The 11,569-nt window shown below is 45.2% G+C and overlaps 1 protein-coding gene across 1 annotated transcript; it reads right to left on the minus strand.

Moving 5' to 3' along the window:
• Positions 1-4,735: 4,735 nt before the first annotated feature.
• On the minus strand, positions 4,736-10,137 carry znf513a (zinc finger protein 513a). The gene is made up of 4 exons (XM_048986341.1): positions 10,024-10,137; positions 6,811-6,978; positions 5,826-6,426; positions 4,736-5,547 (listed from the first exon to the last, which is right to left on the minus strand). Exons 2-4 carry the CDS (start codon positions 6,820-6,822, stop codon positions 4,736-4,738), a joined length of 1,425 nt encoding a protein of 474 aa, XP_048842298.1. The 5' UTR covers positions 6,823-6,978; positions 10,024-10,137.
• Positions 10,138-11,569: the final 1,432 nt, after the last annotated feature.

Raw genomic sequence — 11,569 nt, forward strand, 5'->3', positions numbered from 1 at the left:
TTTTTTGGCTTTTCTTTCCTCTGTCATATGGACTTGAGAGAGATTGTAAGAGGTAGTGGTTAGGACTGTTTAAAGCAGTGTTACCCAAATGAGTAACTTTCATCTGAACCGGACTGTCTCCAGAGAGGTGAAGCTACACGTGAACTCCGTGGGTTCATTTACTTCTATTATTTCATTTTGTTTTTCACTGTCATGGACTACTATGGTGCCCCCTAGTGGTGTGAAGTTGACTTTTTTTCTGGAATCGGTGGAATCTTGGATTTAAGATGTTTTTCCCCGCATGTTTAATGGTCCGTTCAAGCTTTCAGTTTCTCGCTCTTACAAAAAAGTCTTCTATTCATTGGGAGATTTAAAAGAAAAGCTCCTCCAGAATTTGTTACCTAGACCAAAGTTTATGTAATGGTAATAAAACAGCGAAAACCACAAAACTAGTTTTAAGAAATAAAAACTGGAAGAAAATAATGAAACTTGTGAAAGATGACGGTTACATATACCCTGGTAGCCCTCTACATACAACCATGGAAAAGCAATTTTTTTGCCTCTGTGAATAATGTATTTTTCTGCAAACTGCAGCCTGGTTCTTCCCTGTTTCTCATTAATGAAGGACTTCTTCCTTGCTTTATGGGACTTCATTCCTGCTTCTAGGAGCCTGATACGAACTGTCCCATCAGTACACTTCACACCAGCACTTAATGCTTCCCATTCCTTTTGAAGGTCACTTGATGTCACCCTACGATTCATGAGAAACTGTCAGATAAGTTAACGATCATCTCTGGCATTAGAATGTCCCTACCAGCCTTTTACCTGGCTGGTGTCTGGTTGTACCCAGTGTCTCCTGCTTCACCTTATTCTTGTGTACTGCTGTCTTAGACATTTTGAACCTGGAAGCATTCTTCTCAGCATAGCCTTCTGCTGGCAGAACAAGGATTAAACCAGGATTTTAAAATGCACATTTAAAAAATATATAGAAAGTGCTCTTAATTTTTCCCGTGACTGTATATAAATCTCATTTATATCATCGTTAATGCCTTTGGCCACTTATCTGCATTGATATTCTTTAGCTTGGCCTCTTACATTTTTTTTGCTTATTCTAATTTTTTGCAAGGAAATGGAGAACCTAGTTTTTTTTGCAGAATGTTCTAAATTAAATCCAACAGTTTGCATTTGAGGAACCCCTTTTAAAATCTGGCAATTTCATGCGTTTGAGTAACATTTAAATTCATAGAACTGTCTTTTTGATCGGCTTAGGGTGTTCGCTTCTCCATACTCCCTGTATAACTTTTCATTCGGAGACTTTGGTTTTGGCTTGTAGGAAGAGGGCGTTGGCATCAACCGAGAGGAAAATTCACTTCGCACTTGATTTTAGTACCTCACTCCACTTCCTTAAAGCAGCGTTTATAGGCAGGGAGGGGAAGGGAGTCTTAAAAGGAGGGAAACGGGAATGACGCTTGAGTTGGGCCTCCAATCAATCAGGAAATTAGAAAGGAAGGTCTAGTTAAATGATGTCTGCCTCCGTCTGTATAGTTTCCATTTGGCCAGTCTTTCCATCGCAACATCAGAGATGGACAGCCGGCAATCCGGTGACGACATTCGATGAAATGTTTTAAATGTAGCTGGCACACAAGTCTAGGTATTTCTGTGCCAGATACATTTTAAAAGATAATTTGTGTTCCACAGTTTAACGCAGTTTGACTTATCTCTTGGCGGGATAGGCTATTAAAGAGATGCAATCATTTCAACTACAAGAAAGAAAAAAATCATTTACATGTACTTGATTTAAAAGCAGTGAATTATATAAAAGAGAAAAGAGTTGGGGAAACAGGTTTCCCTTACCTTCAGGAAATGGGAGCTGTTAAAGACACCCCCCGCCCATGCATTTTAAATGTTTCTTGCCCCAGGGCTGAAGCCCCACTGTAGACGTACATTATGTATGACACGCTGTGTTTTAATATACCATTTGAAAAAGGTGGCGGCAAAGCAATGGAAAAGAGAAATTTCTGTTGTTTATTTATTATTTAAACAAAGCGCATGTTCTCGTCGCATACTTTGTATTGGAATTTAATTTATTTTGCCGCATTACCGCGCTGCTGAAATTGAATTTAATAACTCATCCATAGATCCCGCGGTTTCGCTCTGGTATTGATTCTGAAAGCCCCCCCCCCCCCATTTTCCTTTGCATTGGTTTCTTTGCAGCCTTCAATTGAGCCCCCACATCAGTGGACAGGACAGGAGCCAGCCGTCAGCGCCTTACCCCGACGGGGACAGGCGGCCTGAGGTGCCCTTGATGTTGACTCGCCGTACAACAAACCCCCTCCCCCCCCTCCGTTTTCAGCTCTCCCCATCTCAGCTCTGATTTCTCACAAAAGCAGTGAATCAATAAATAAATCCTCACACCAAGCTGCACTGCCAAATTGCTTGTCAGTTGGAAATATTGCTGATTTGGTGCAATTTGGTTTTCCATTCATCCATCCTGCCAGCTGCTTTGCTATGAGCCTGGAGCGTCTTATAAAGCACAGCCCTTGTCACGTGGAGCGTCCTGGGCCAGACGCCGGTCACGTACTTAACGTTTTTTTTGCTGCAGGAGACCAGGCGCATAAAATGAGGAGAAAATGCAAACTCCACACACACAGCAAGAATTGTACCTCTTACCACGGCGAAGTAAGCAGACCCAAAATTAGTTTTATTGGTATTCATTTCTAAGAGGGTTGCATGCATTACTTATTTTCTTATACTTGGAAATTACCCCAAAACAGTACAGACTTGTGCAGAAATCATTTGAAGGCGTGTTCAGCTGCTTTGGTTTCGTCGCAAAAGAAAACAAAATTAAACCTCCGGAAACTACAGCAATGCAAAAATAAACAGGATACTGCTGATTTCAACACAAGGACATCAAAATGGTGAAAATTTATTTAAATATTCATGTAAGTAACATGAGTCATGTTCCCTTTACTATCCTAAAGGAAACTGATACAGTTTTACAAACAGAAACACATTCTTCAAAATGTTTTACTATATTCAAAAATATTCGTCCCTAAAGATAAAATTCATGAGCAACTTAAGTTCCGCAAGTGAAGATATATTTCACAGACTGGTACTCTGACAAAGCGGCGATGGAAGATTTTCAAAAGGACTGACATATCTCTAAGAACTCGGGGCAGAACCGCGGGGAGCGTGATGGTTCCTGCTGGCCTGGGCGCCAGACGGTGAATTAGCGGCAGGGCATGAAGTGTATCGGCGCATTAGAAGAATTCCAACAAACACATGGCTTCTTCAGAATCTCACGCTGAATTCCGCAGCCTGAATTTCCATTCGAAGTGCAAATGGACAGCCCGAAGCCTATTTTACTTATATTATGAGATGACGCAGTGCTTCGGAAAAGATAATAATTGGAAAGGGAGATGGTAAAGGTAGGTTAAGTTGGATATACTCAGTCATAACAATGAACTGACCAATGGGAAGCCCAGAACAACAAGCTTTTTTAAACAACTCGATTAAAAGCACCGATATTTACCACAGTCCTTAAGGGCCGCGATATGCTTCACGTGAGGGACGCGTACGCAATTTGATACGTACGCAACGCAAGCAGCGTACTGACTACTTGCGCGCGTAGTTTACGTACGTCTCTCTGGAGTATTGAAGGTCATGTCCACCAGGGGCCAGAAAACCATCTTGGCCTGCTCCTTCGTTTCCGCTCTCACTTGTTTGTTATGAGGTTGTGCCATGAAAGGATGTATATTCACTGCATCCACGCTGATCGAGTTGTTATTTTTTTTAATACTGCTGCAGCATTCTCAGTGTTCTAAGCACTGCTCCGCGTCGTTCTTCACTCTGCCACATACCACTTTACTACCCCATATGTTAAATGTTGCATTGCATGTTATGCTCATAAATCTCATAGTATTTAGTATTTTGTAATTAGGCTGCACGACACTAGAACTTTCAGTACTTTCTGCAATAAGAAAAAATAGTTCAAAATAAATCAGTTTCCCACAAACCCGTCTATGCACGAGTAATTTAAACAGCAAGGATAATACTGATTTGGAATGAACTGAAGAGCGCATGCAGAGCTCATGCGAAAGTAGCGGCGGTAAACTTTAAACTAATGCTAAATATATACTAGATTATTATGAAAAGGAGCGGTGATTAAAATTGCTCAGCTTGCTAGATTTAGTTTCCTATATTAATATAAATGCACTAGTGGAACGTAAACCCCATCCTCTCGAGGAATTTTATAACCAAGATTCATAAAAACCGGAACTGTATTGAAAAATAACGTTGCTTATGGTAGACAAGTCAGAATTTTAAGTTGGAGTTTCATTGCAGTTCGTACACACGCTACTGCTTTCTTAGAAACTTAAACTGCCATTAAATTTTGTAGACGCTGTACACAGAGGGTCAAAAGAGAAAATATTTTCTATCTTGGTTCTATAATAGTTCTTACAGCCACTCATTCTTAAAAAAATCAGATGTTACTTTAATACTAACTACCGTATATAAACACATAGTTCCGTGACAAAAGGTAACCGCACTGCCACCCCGTATTTTGGTGGTACTGCATCTTGCGTTACCTCCTTGCGTTGGGGCACCTAGGAGGCGTAGAATGAACGCAGAAAATGCGTGGCGGCCATGATGCATACTTGTATGCGTTGTGAGCGGGAAGAATAAATCAGTCCTAATTCTTCACTGCGGTTGCTTGGTGACATATCAACGGTGTGTCGTCCACCCACTTCCCCAGCTACTCCAGCTGATCCAGCCGCGCCTCCTCCTCTCCCCCCTCCTCCTCCTCCTCCTCCTCCTCTCCTCCCCCATCGTTGGGCAGCCGCACCCTGAGCCAGCCCCCAGCCGGGCGGCCGTGCTTCCTCTGGTGGCGCTTGTAGTTGTCCCAGTGGCCAGTGGCGTAGGGGCACTCGGGGCAGCAGAAGGGCTTGCAGCCAGTGTGCCGGAGCATGTGGCGCTTCAGGTTCATGCTCTGGTTGCAGCTGTAGCTGCAGACGGTGCACTGGAAGGGCTTGGCGCCGGAGTGCACGCGCTGGTGCCGTCGCAGGTTGGCCAGGTTGCCGCAGGCGTAGTCGCACAGCTGGCAGCGGTAGGGCTTCTCGCCCGTGTGGACGCGGTGGTGCCGCTTGAGGTTGTCCAGGTGGGCAGAAGCGTAGTCGCACTCGGAGCAGCGGTAGGGCTTTTCTCCACTGTGAGTCTTCATGTGCCGTACCAGGTGGTTGGGGTAGTGGGTGACGAAGGGGCACACGGCGCACTGGTACGCCTTTTCGCCATCGCCGGCCAGGACCCTGGGGAGCTCCTTGGACAGTACGTCCAGCATGCACCTTCCGCAGATGCGACCGCATGCGCTCCCTCGCTCGGCCGTGTCCCGGCCGCACAGTCTGCAGGCCGATGAAAATGGCAGCCCGGGAAGGCCATCCTCCCCACCCCCTGCTGCTTCCCCCGCCCCCTTCGCTGGCTTCTCCGTGTCCGGCGGGCTCCCTGACTCGCTGTAGCTTCGGCAGCCACCATCGCTGCTCACATGCGCCACCATCTTTGGTGCCACAGTGTCTGTACATAAGGGGGATGGGGGTTATATCTAATTTACATGTGGAAAAAAATCATTGTGAAGCCTGTAATTTACTGATAATCGTAATACTATACTAACAAGTAATGTTATTGCTGTAATTAATGTAATGGTAGACTCATTCATTAATGGCTAGTGTAAGGGTAATGACTGTAATTAAATCAAATTTTTATATTTTACGCTCCTCATGATCTTTTAACTCGAATCTAAAATTAAGATCGTTGTGAATCATGTTATAAATTTCTGAAGATATTTAAGTTACCTCGGTCTCCTGGGGGCCCTTTTCCTGGTCGCCGACCAGCCATTAGCCTTGCCTGGCTCCCGCCGGGACGACGGCCATGTCTGCCCAGTGTGTGCATGCGCTGGTGCCTCTTGAGGTTGCCCAGGGAACTGCAGGCAAAAGCGCAGAGCCGGCACCCATAGGGCTTCTCGCCCGTGTGCACACGCACGTGCCGTTGCAGGTTGACCAGCTGGCCGGAGGCGTAAGCGCACAGCGGGCAGCGATAGGGCCTCTCGCCACTGTGCGTCTTCATGTGCCGCTTCACGTGGTTAGCGTAGCGTGTGGAAAAGCCACACAGCTCACAGGAGTGCAGTTTCAGCTCACTGTCACCCGCCACTGCATCATCCCTGCCCTTAGCCACACCCCTCTGCGCTCGCTCTGCCACCTCCCCTGCTCCCGTTCCGCAACCAAAGCCAGACACCCCAGCAGGGTCTTCTCCGCTGCCTTGCGGATCTAATAAGAGATGAGTACGCCCTCTACAGGCCAGGCAGGGCATTGAGCTGTAGTCCTGTTTGCCCTGTGCATCCTGAATATCCTGCACATTGTCCTCCATCCTTAGTCTTGTGTGACTCAACCCCCGTTTCTGCCAGGAACAGAGAAAAGTCACAGCCAAAAGCTTGTCTTATAAACCACACAAACATAACAGTCTCTCATCCTATTCCCTCAGAGATCTGAGGTGATACCTGATCCAACCCTCCCACCACAAACACGTTTTCAAATATTCATGCATATCTCACTACCTTGAGACATGCTAAGTCTTCGCACAATTAGTAACTCACATTTCTTACATTGCTATTCAAGTATTTTACAATTAAATAACAAAAAAAAAAACACATCATACGTTTTCTCTAAATCTAAAATAGTTTCAACCTCTTTAAAAGTCTCTTGAAACAAGAACAAACAACGTAATGTTTACTAAAATGCCCAGGAGCATCGGAGTGATTTCCGTCCTGATATGTATACTCACGACACTGGCCATCGAAGGTAGAGCAGCACCAAGGCCGGCAGAGAGAAGGTGGGAGCTGGGGGAGTCCGACGGGGGCTTCTGCTGCCTCCAGAGGCGGCTCCGGCAGCCTGACGGGAGCTGGGGACGCGGTCGGGGGCTTCTGCTTTCAGTGTGAGATCTGAGGAGGAACTGCAGCAAGGGAACCTGATCTGCTGTTATATATATCCAGCTTTCAGACACCCCCCTCCACCTTCCCTGGATGATTACTGAGGCTAATGATAATGATGATGACTGCACCGGCTCAGATGATGATGATGATGATGATGATGATGATGATGATGATAATGATGATGACCCTGTGGAAAAAGGCATGATGATGATGTTAAATAAATGTCCTGCCATAATGGAGGTCCCTGATGATGATGATGATGATGATGATGATGATGATAAATAAATGCCCTGGCGTAATGGAGGTCCTTCATGATGATGATGGTCGACTTGATGCCCTGTATGTGTAGTAATAATTATGGCCTGACATTTTTCCTTCTGGAACATTCTCCTTTCTACCAGCATGCCACAGCACGAAAGTGTAGCTTTAACAGACTCAGCTTTGGGGAATAAAAAGCACCCACTGACAGTCAGATATAACTAGGACAGCCCAAAGTATGTGCAAGCCCCCCCCTTCAGTAGATATTACGCCACTCGGCGCTCATCTGTGCACAAAACAGCTTCATCATTATGCGGCATTTCTTTTCCCCGGTATTCTTTGCAATTCCACGTGCTAACAAGACCCTCAGATCTTAAATGCTAAAATGAGCCTGATTGCACATCCCATGTGACTCTGAGCAACACCGTCTGATTTCAGACACCGGTGCGATGCCGTGTTCAGCAGACAATGTTAATTAAGCTTAATTTCACGTGCAAACACCCCTGCTGAATGACAAAGGGCCCTTTCAACCTGCATTTCCTTTAGATTTTTTTTTTATACGACGCTCGTCTGCAATCACTTGCAAAATGAAAGGTCTTTATCTTCTACGCTGCAAGACTAATAACGGATCATTAGTCACAAGCAGCAGACAGGCGGGTGGAGCTGAATGATACCTCTGTGACCCACTGTGCCTGCCAGGAAGCATTAAAACCACCACATAAATTTCATTTAGTTTTATCCTACTCAAAAATTGTCCTTGTTTATTGCATTGTACACGGAAATGAAAACTATGAATAAAAACAATTTCAATTCTTAATCTTGACTCGATCTGTCCATCAAAGCCTCCAAAGACAAGGCCTTCTGGGTAATAAACTCCTACGCTGCGTTGGGGATTGCAAAGCAGGTTAGCTGTATGTGCCCAAATGACCCGTTATAATGGTCCTAGGCAATACAAAAATGAAGCAGGTAATCAGGCTGGCAAAGCAACTGCTTAACATGAGGCACCACTGATGACTTCAATTAATGTTTTATGGCCTTGCCTTACATTATAGAATTAATAAAAATTTGCTGCCCTGTAACACAGCATTGTGACATAAACTGGAAAATACAGCTTCCCAGAAGGGATACTGCGCTTGATGGTGTTGGAAATGTGCCGTTCAAACAGCAAAATGGAGGGAAAATCGAGATTTGGAATCCCTATGACAGAAACATTCAAAAAAACCTGAGAGTTTATGAACTTACAGTGCAAAAAGGACACCAAATATCCCATATCTCTTTGGACACTTTACATTCAGTTTCAATTCAATTCTTTACATGCAAATCCAAGTATATGGGGAGACTCTGATGCTAACAGCTATAGAGTCAAGTATATTTTAGTCGCTGGTTGGAGGCTCACCATGAAAAGAAATGAAATGGACCTATTTTTGCTCATTCTATTGTGGTATGTGAGTTTCCTGGGCCCTCAGAGGAAATCGGCAAGGAAATATAATGACAGCGGAGGCAGAAAACTGTATCCTGATTCACGTGACTCCATTCAAGCACAAACTGGAGTTTTCTTCACTACAAACACCATGCAAATAAACCAGGCCTCTGCTTCCTAACCCTCCACTTCATTGTTAATTCCCCAGCAGCATTAGATACTGGTTTCCATGGAGAATTTCATCTGCACGTAAAATAACCGTCCATGACTTTTCGGTTTTGTTCTGCTAGAGTCCATTTGTATTTTATTCACCCAAAGTTTAGTGATGACAGACCCTGCAGTTACCCACTGCGTTATGGACGAGTAAAGGGGAGGGGGCAACCTGTAATTAAAATAAAATCAGAGAAGGAAAACCTCAGATGTGTTAATTAAAGTGTTCACTTATAAAATATTTCTAATGTCGAAAATTCAGCCAGTCCTCTAGCTGCTTATATGTAAATATATCCATTGAAAATTGACCCTCTTTAGGTATTAGGGCAGTATACTGTCCTCTAGTGGTGGCAATGTTTCAATTAGAAAATAACTGGTCAGTATCTATTTCCTATTTTAAGTACAGCTTTACCATCATTGAGGAATGTAAGAAATGTGATTTTTACAGTAAACAGCCATTATCTGTCAGCGTCACTCCCAACTGCAACATTTTAAGTTTCCTCCCTCCTGCTTAGGTAGAATTAGCTGGTAAGGAAATGAAGGATTTTCATTTGTAGGAAACACCGGACTGTATCATTACACAAAACAGTGGAATAAAAACAATGGACAGGTCAGTGATTTATCCAAAAATCAATTATATGGTTTTAAAATGGAAAAACACACTGGGTTCATTATAGGTGCTGCTTGTGAGCTTCGAAAGGGAAACATGAAGATAAAAACTCCCATCTGCTGAAAATCAAAGTGACCAAAACTGCGAAGCAAATAAGGGTTTTTCTCCATGATTTTTTTTTTGTTTAAATGTGCGTATATTTTATTGATAAAAGGTTAATTCTAATAATACGTTTGTGGTTCCTTTGTTTATTTGGCAAAAAACTTCAGATATTTCATTTCTATAGCACCTCTATGGGAAATACCTCCTTCTTTACGAGTTCTTGGTCAACAAGCGACAATTTGGAAGAAATTAGCTGGGAAAGTCGAGAACTACCTGTATACTATTATACGCTTCTATATATTCATACTCATTCTGTTCATGTTATTTGCTTTAATCATCCTTCTACCTTCTTTATTTCACAGTGTGGAGCAGCTGCAATTTCATTTCACTGCCGGCGTACTCCTACATTCATGCATGTGACAAAAATCTTAAATCTAGAATCCAAAATCATAGAGTCAGACTCACTGGTTTCTCACTGGTATGATTGTGTGGTTGCCTGATGCTTATCAAACATCAACGATGGGCTGGGCATCTCCAGTGTCAATCCAGTGCTGGACAAGTGTGGTTGCTTTGAACTTGTCATCCCGGGCCACAAAGATGCCTAGGTGCCCATCTAACAGTACCCTCAACCAGCACCGCTGTGATTTACTACCATTTCTACATTGGGTGGATTAGTTGCAGGCTGGCAAGTGCCAAAACAGTGCCAGTTAAGGGAGAGGTGGGCCCTTAAGTGCACTGCTCTGCTTGTTGATTTTGCTTGCAGTTGCCATCCTTCTGGAGGGTCACTGTGTCATTGCCGATGTGGAGCGTCAGCTCCCAGAAGGCACTGCCAGTGGAGTCCAGTTATGCAGGGGTCACAGCTGTCAGCCAGTCACGCTTCCTGCTGTGTAATCCACTCTAGCTGCATGAGGCCAAGCCCTCCTTTCCCTTTCAAAACAAACTGGGAATAGAAACGAGCCAGAGCACCAACACTTCCCACCATGGTGGGGCTGGCTGGTCAGTGCCTGGGAGGACGTCCGGGGGGGCTGCTGGTGACGGTAAACCCCAAGTTCCCCGAGACTCGGCATCAGGCACCTTCTACGATGCAAATGCAATCCACGTAGAGGCCCCACTTGTGGCATAACCAACCCGCCTGATGAGACACAGGGGAGGGATCGTTCGTACAGCACTGCTTCACTTCTCGGGGGTCTCAGTGTCACATGTACAGTTCTGCGGCGTGTGGTACTGGCAGAAACAGGATCGCTTCAGCCCTCTCTACTTACACCAACATGTCAGCCGAGGTGACTGGTGCCTGTAGCTGGAGATGCTGGCAAAGCCACATTGGTGTTAATGCCTTGATAAAGGCATGGATGTGGACGGCCGGCTCTTCCTGCATGGTGGGGGAAGCATGGGTGACCTTGCCATGCATAAACGCATGCATCTGCGGTGAATGTGCTCAGTGCCGAGCTCTCCCCTCTCCTCTGACTCGCCAGCTTCCTCCTCATGGCTTCTTCTGACAGCCGCCAGTTGAAATGTTGCTCCAGAGTGGCGGCCAGAGCAGCATAAGCCCGCTGCTCACCTGGGGTAAGACTGAGGCCTGGAGTTCCTCCCGTTGCAGTGCCTGGGCCAGAGCCAGGCGGCCAGGTGCACCTGGGGGAGGATAGGCTCCAGGATCTCCAGGATCTCCTCTCCGCCGTAACAGGGCAGCTTCACAGCAGTCTCCATCCCACCACTCGCCTCCAAATCTGATGCGGCATCTTGGAGAGGAGCCGCAGCGCCCCCTGGTGCCCAGCATTGGCAGCGCAGCACAATAGCTCCGTCAGCTCACCGCTCACATGTACAGGACTTGGGCAGCCCCCAGTGCAAACCCCCATGGTATTCAGAATATTTCAATAAGCAGATAATACTCAGTTCCTGAAGTTAGGGCTGGGTAAGGGTTATCATAATCTGGAGTACCGTTATACCCACTGAGATGAATGGAGAGTCCCCACAATGACAGGAATATATGAATATTGTGTGTATATGTGTTTGG

This window comes from Brienomyrus brachyistius, chromosome 19 (assembly GCF_023856365.1).
Source record: "Brienomyrus brachyistius isolate T26 chromosome 19, BBRACH_0.4, whole genome shotgun sequence".
NCBI lineage: Eukaryota > Metazoa > Chordata > Actinopteri > Osteoglossiformes > Mormyridae > Brienomyrus > Brienomyrus brachyistius.

Excerpts from the sequence above, each read along its gene's own strand:
- znf513a (XM_048986341.1), bottom strand. Across the intron at positions 5,548-5,825 it reads AGGGCCCCCAGGAGACCGAG|ACACTGTGGCACCAAAGATG; the intron begins GTAACTTAAATA and ends CCTTATGTACAG.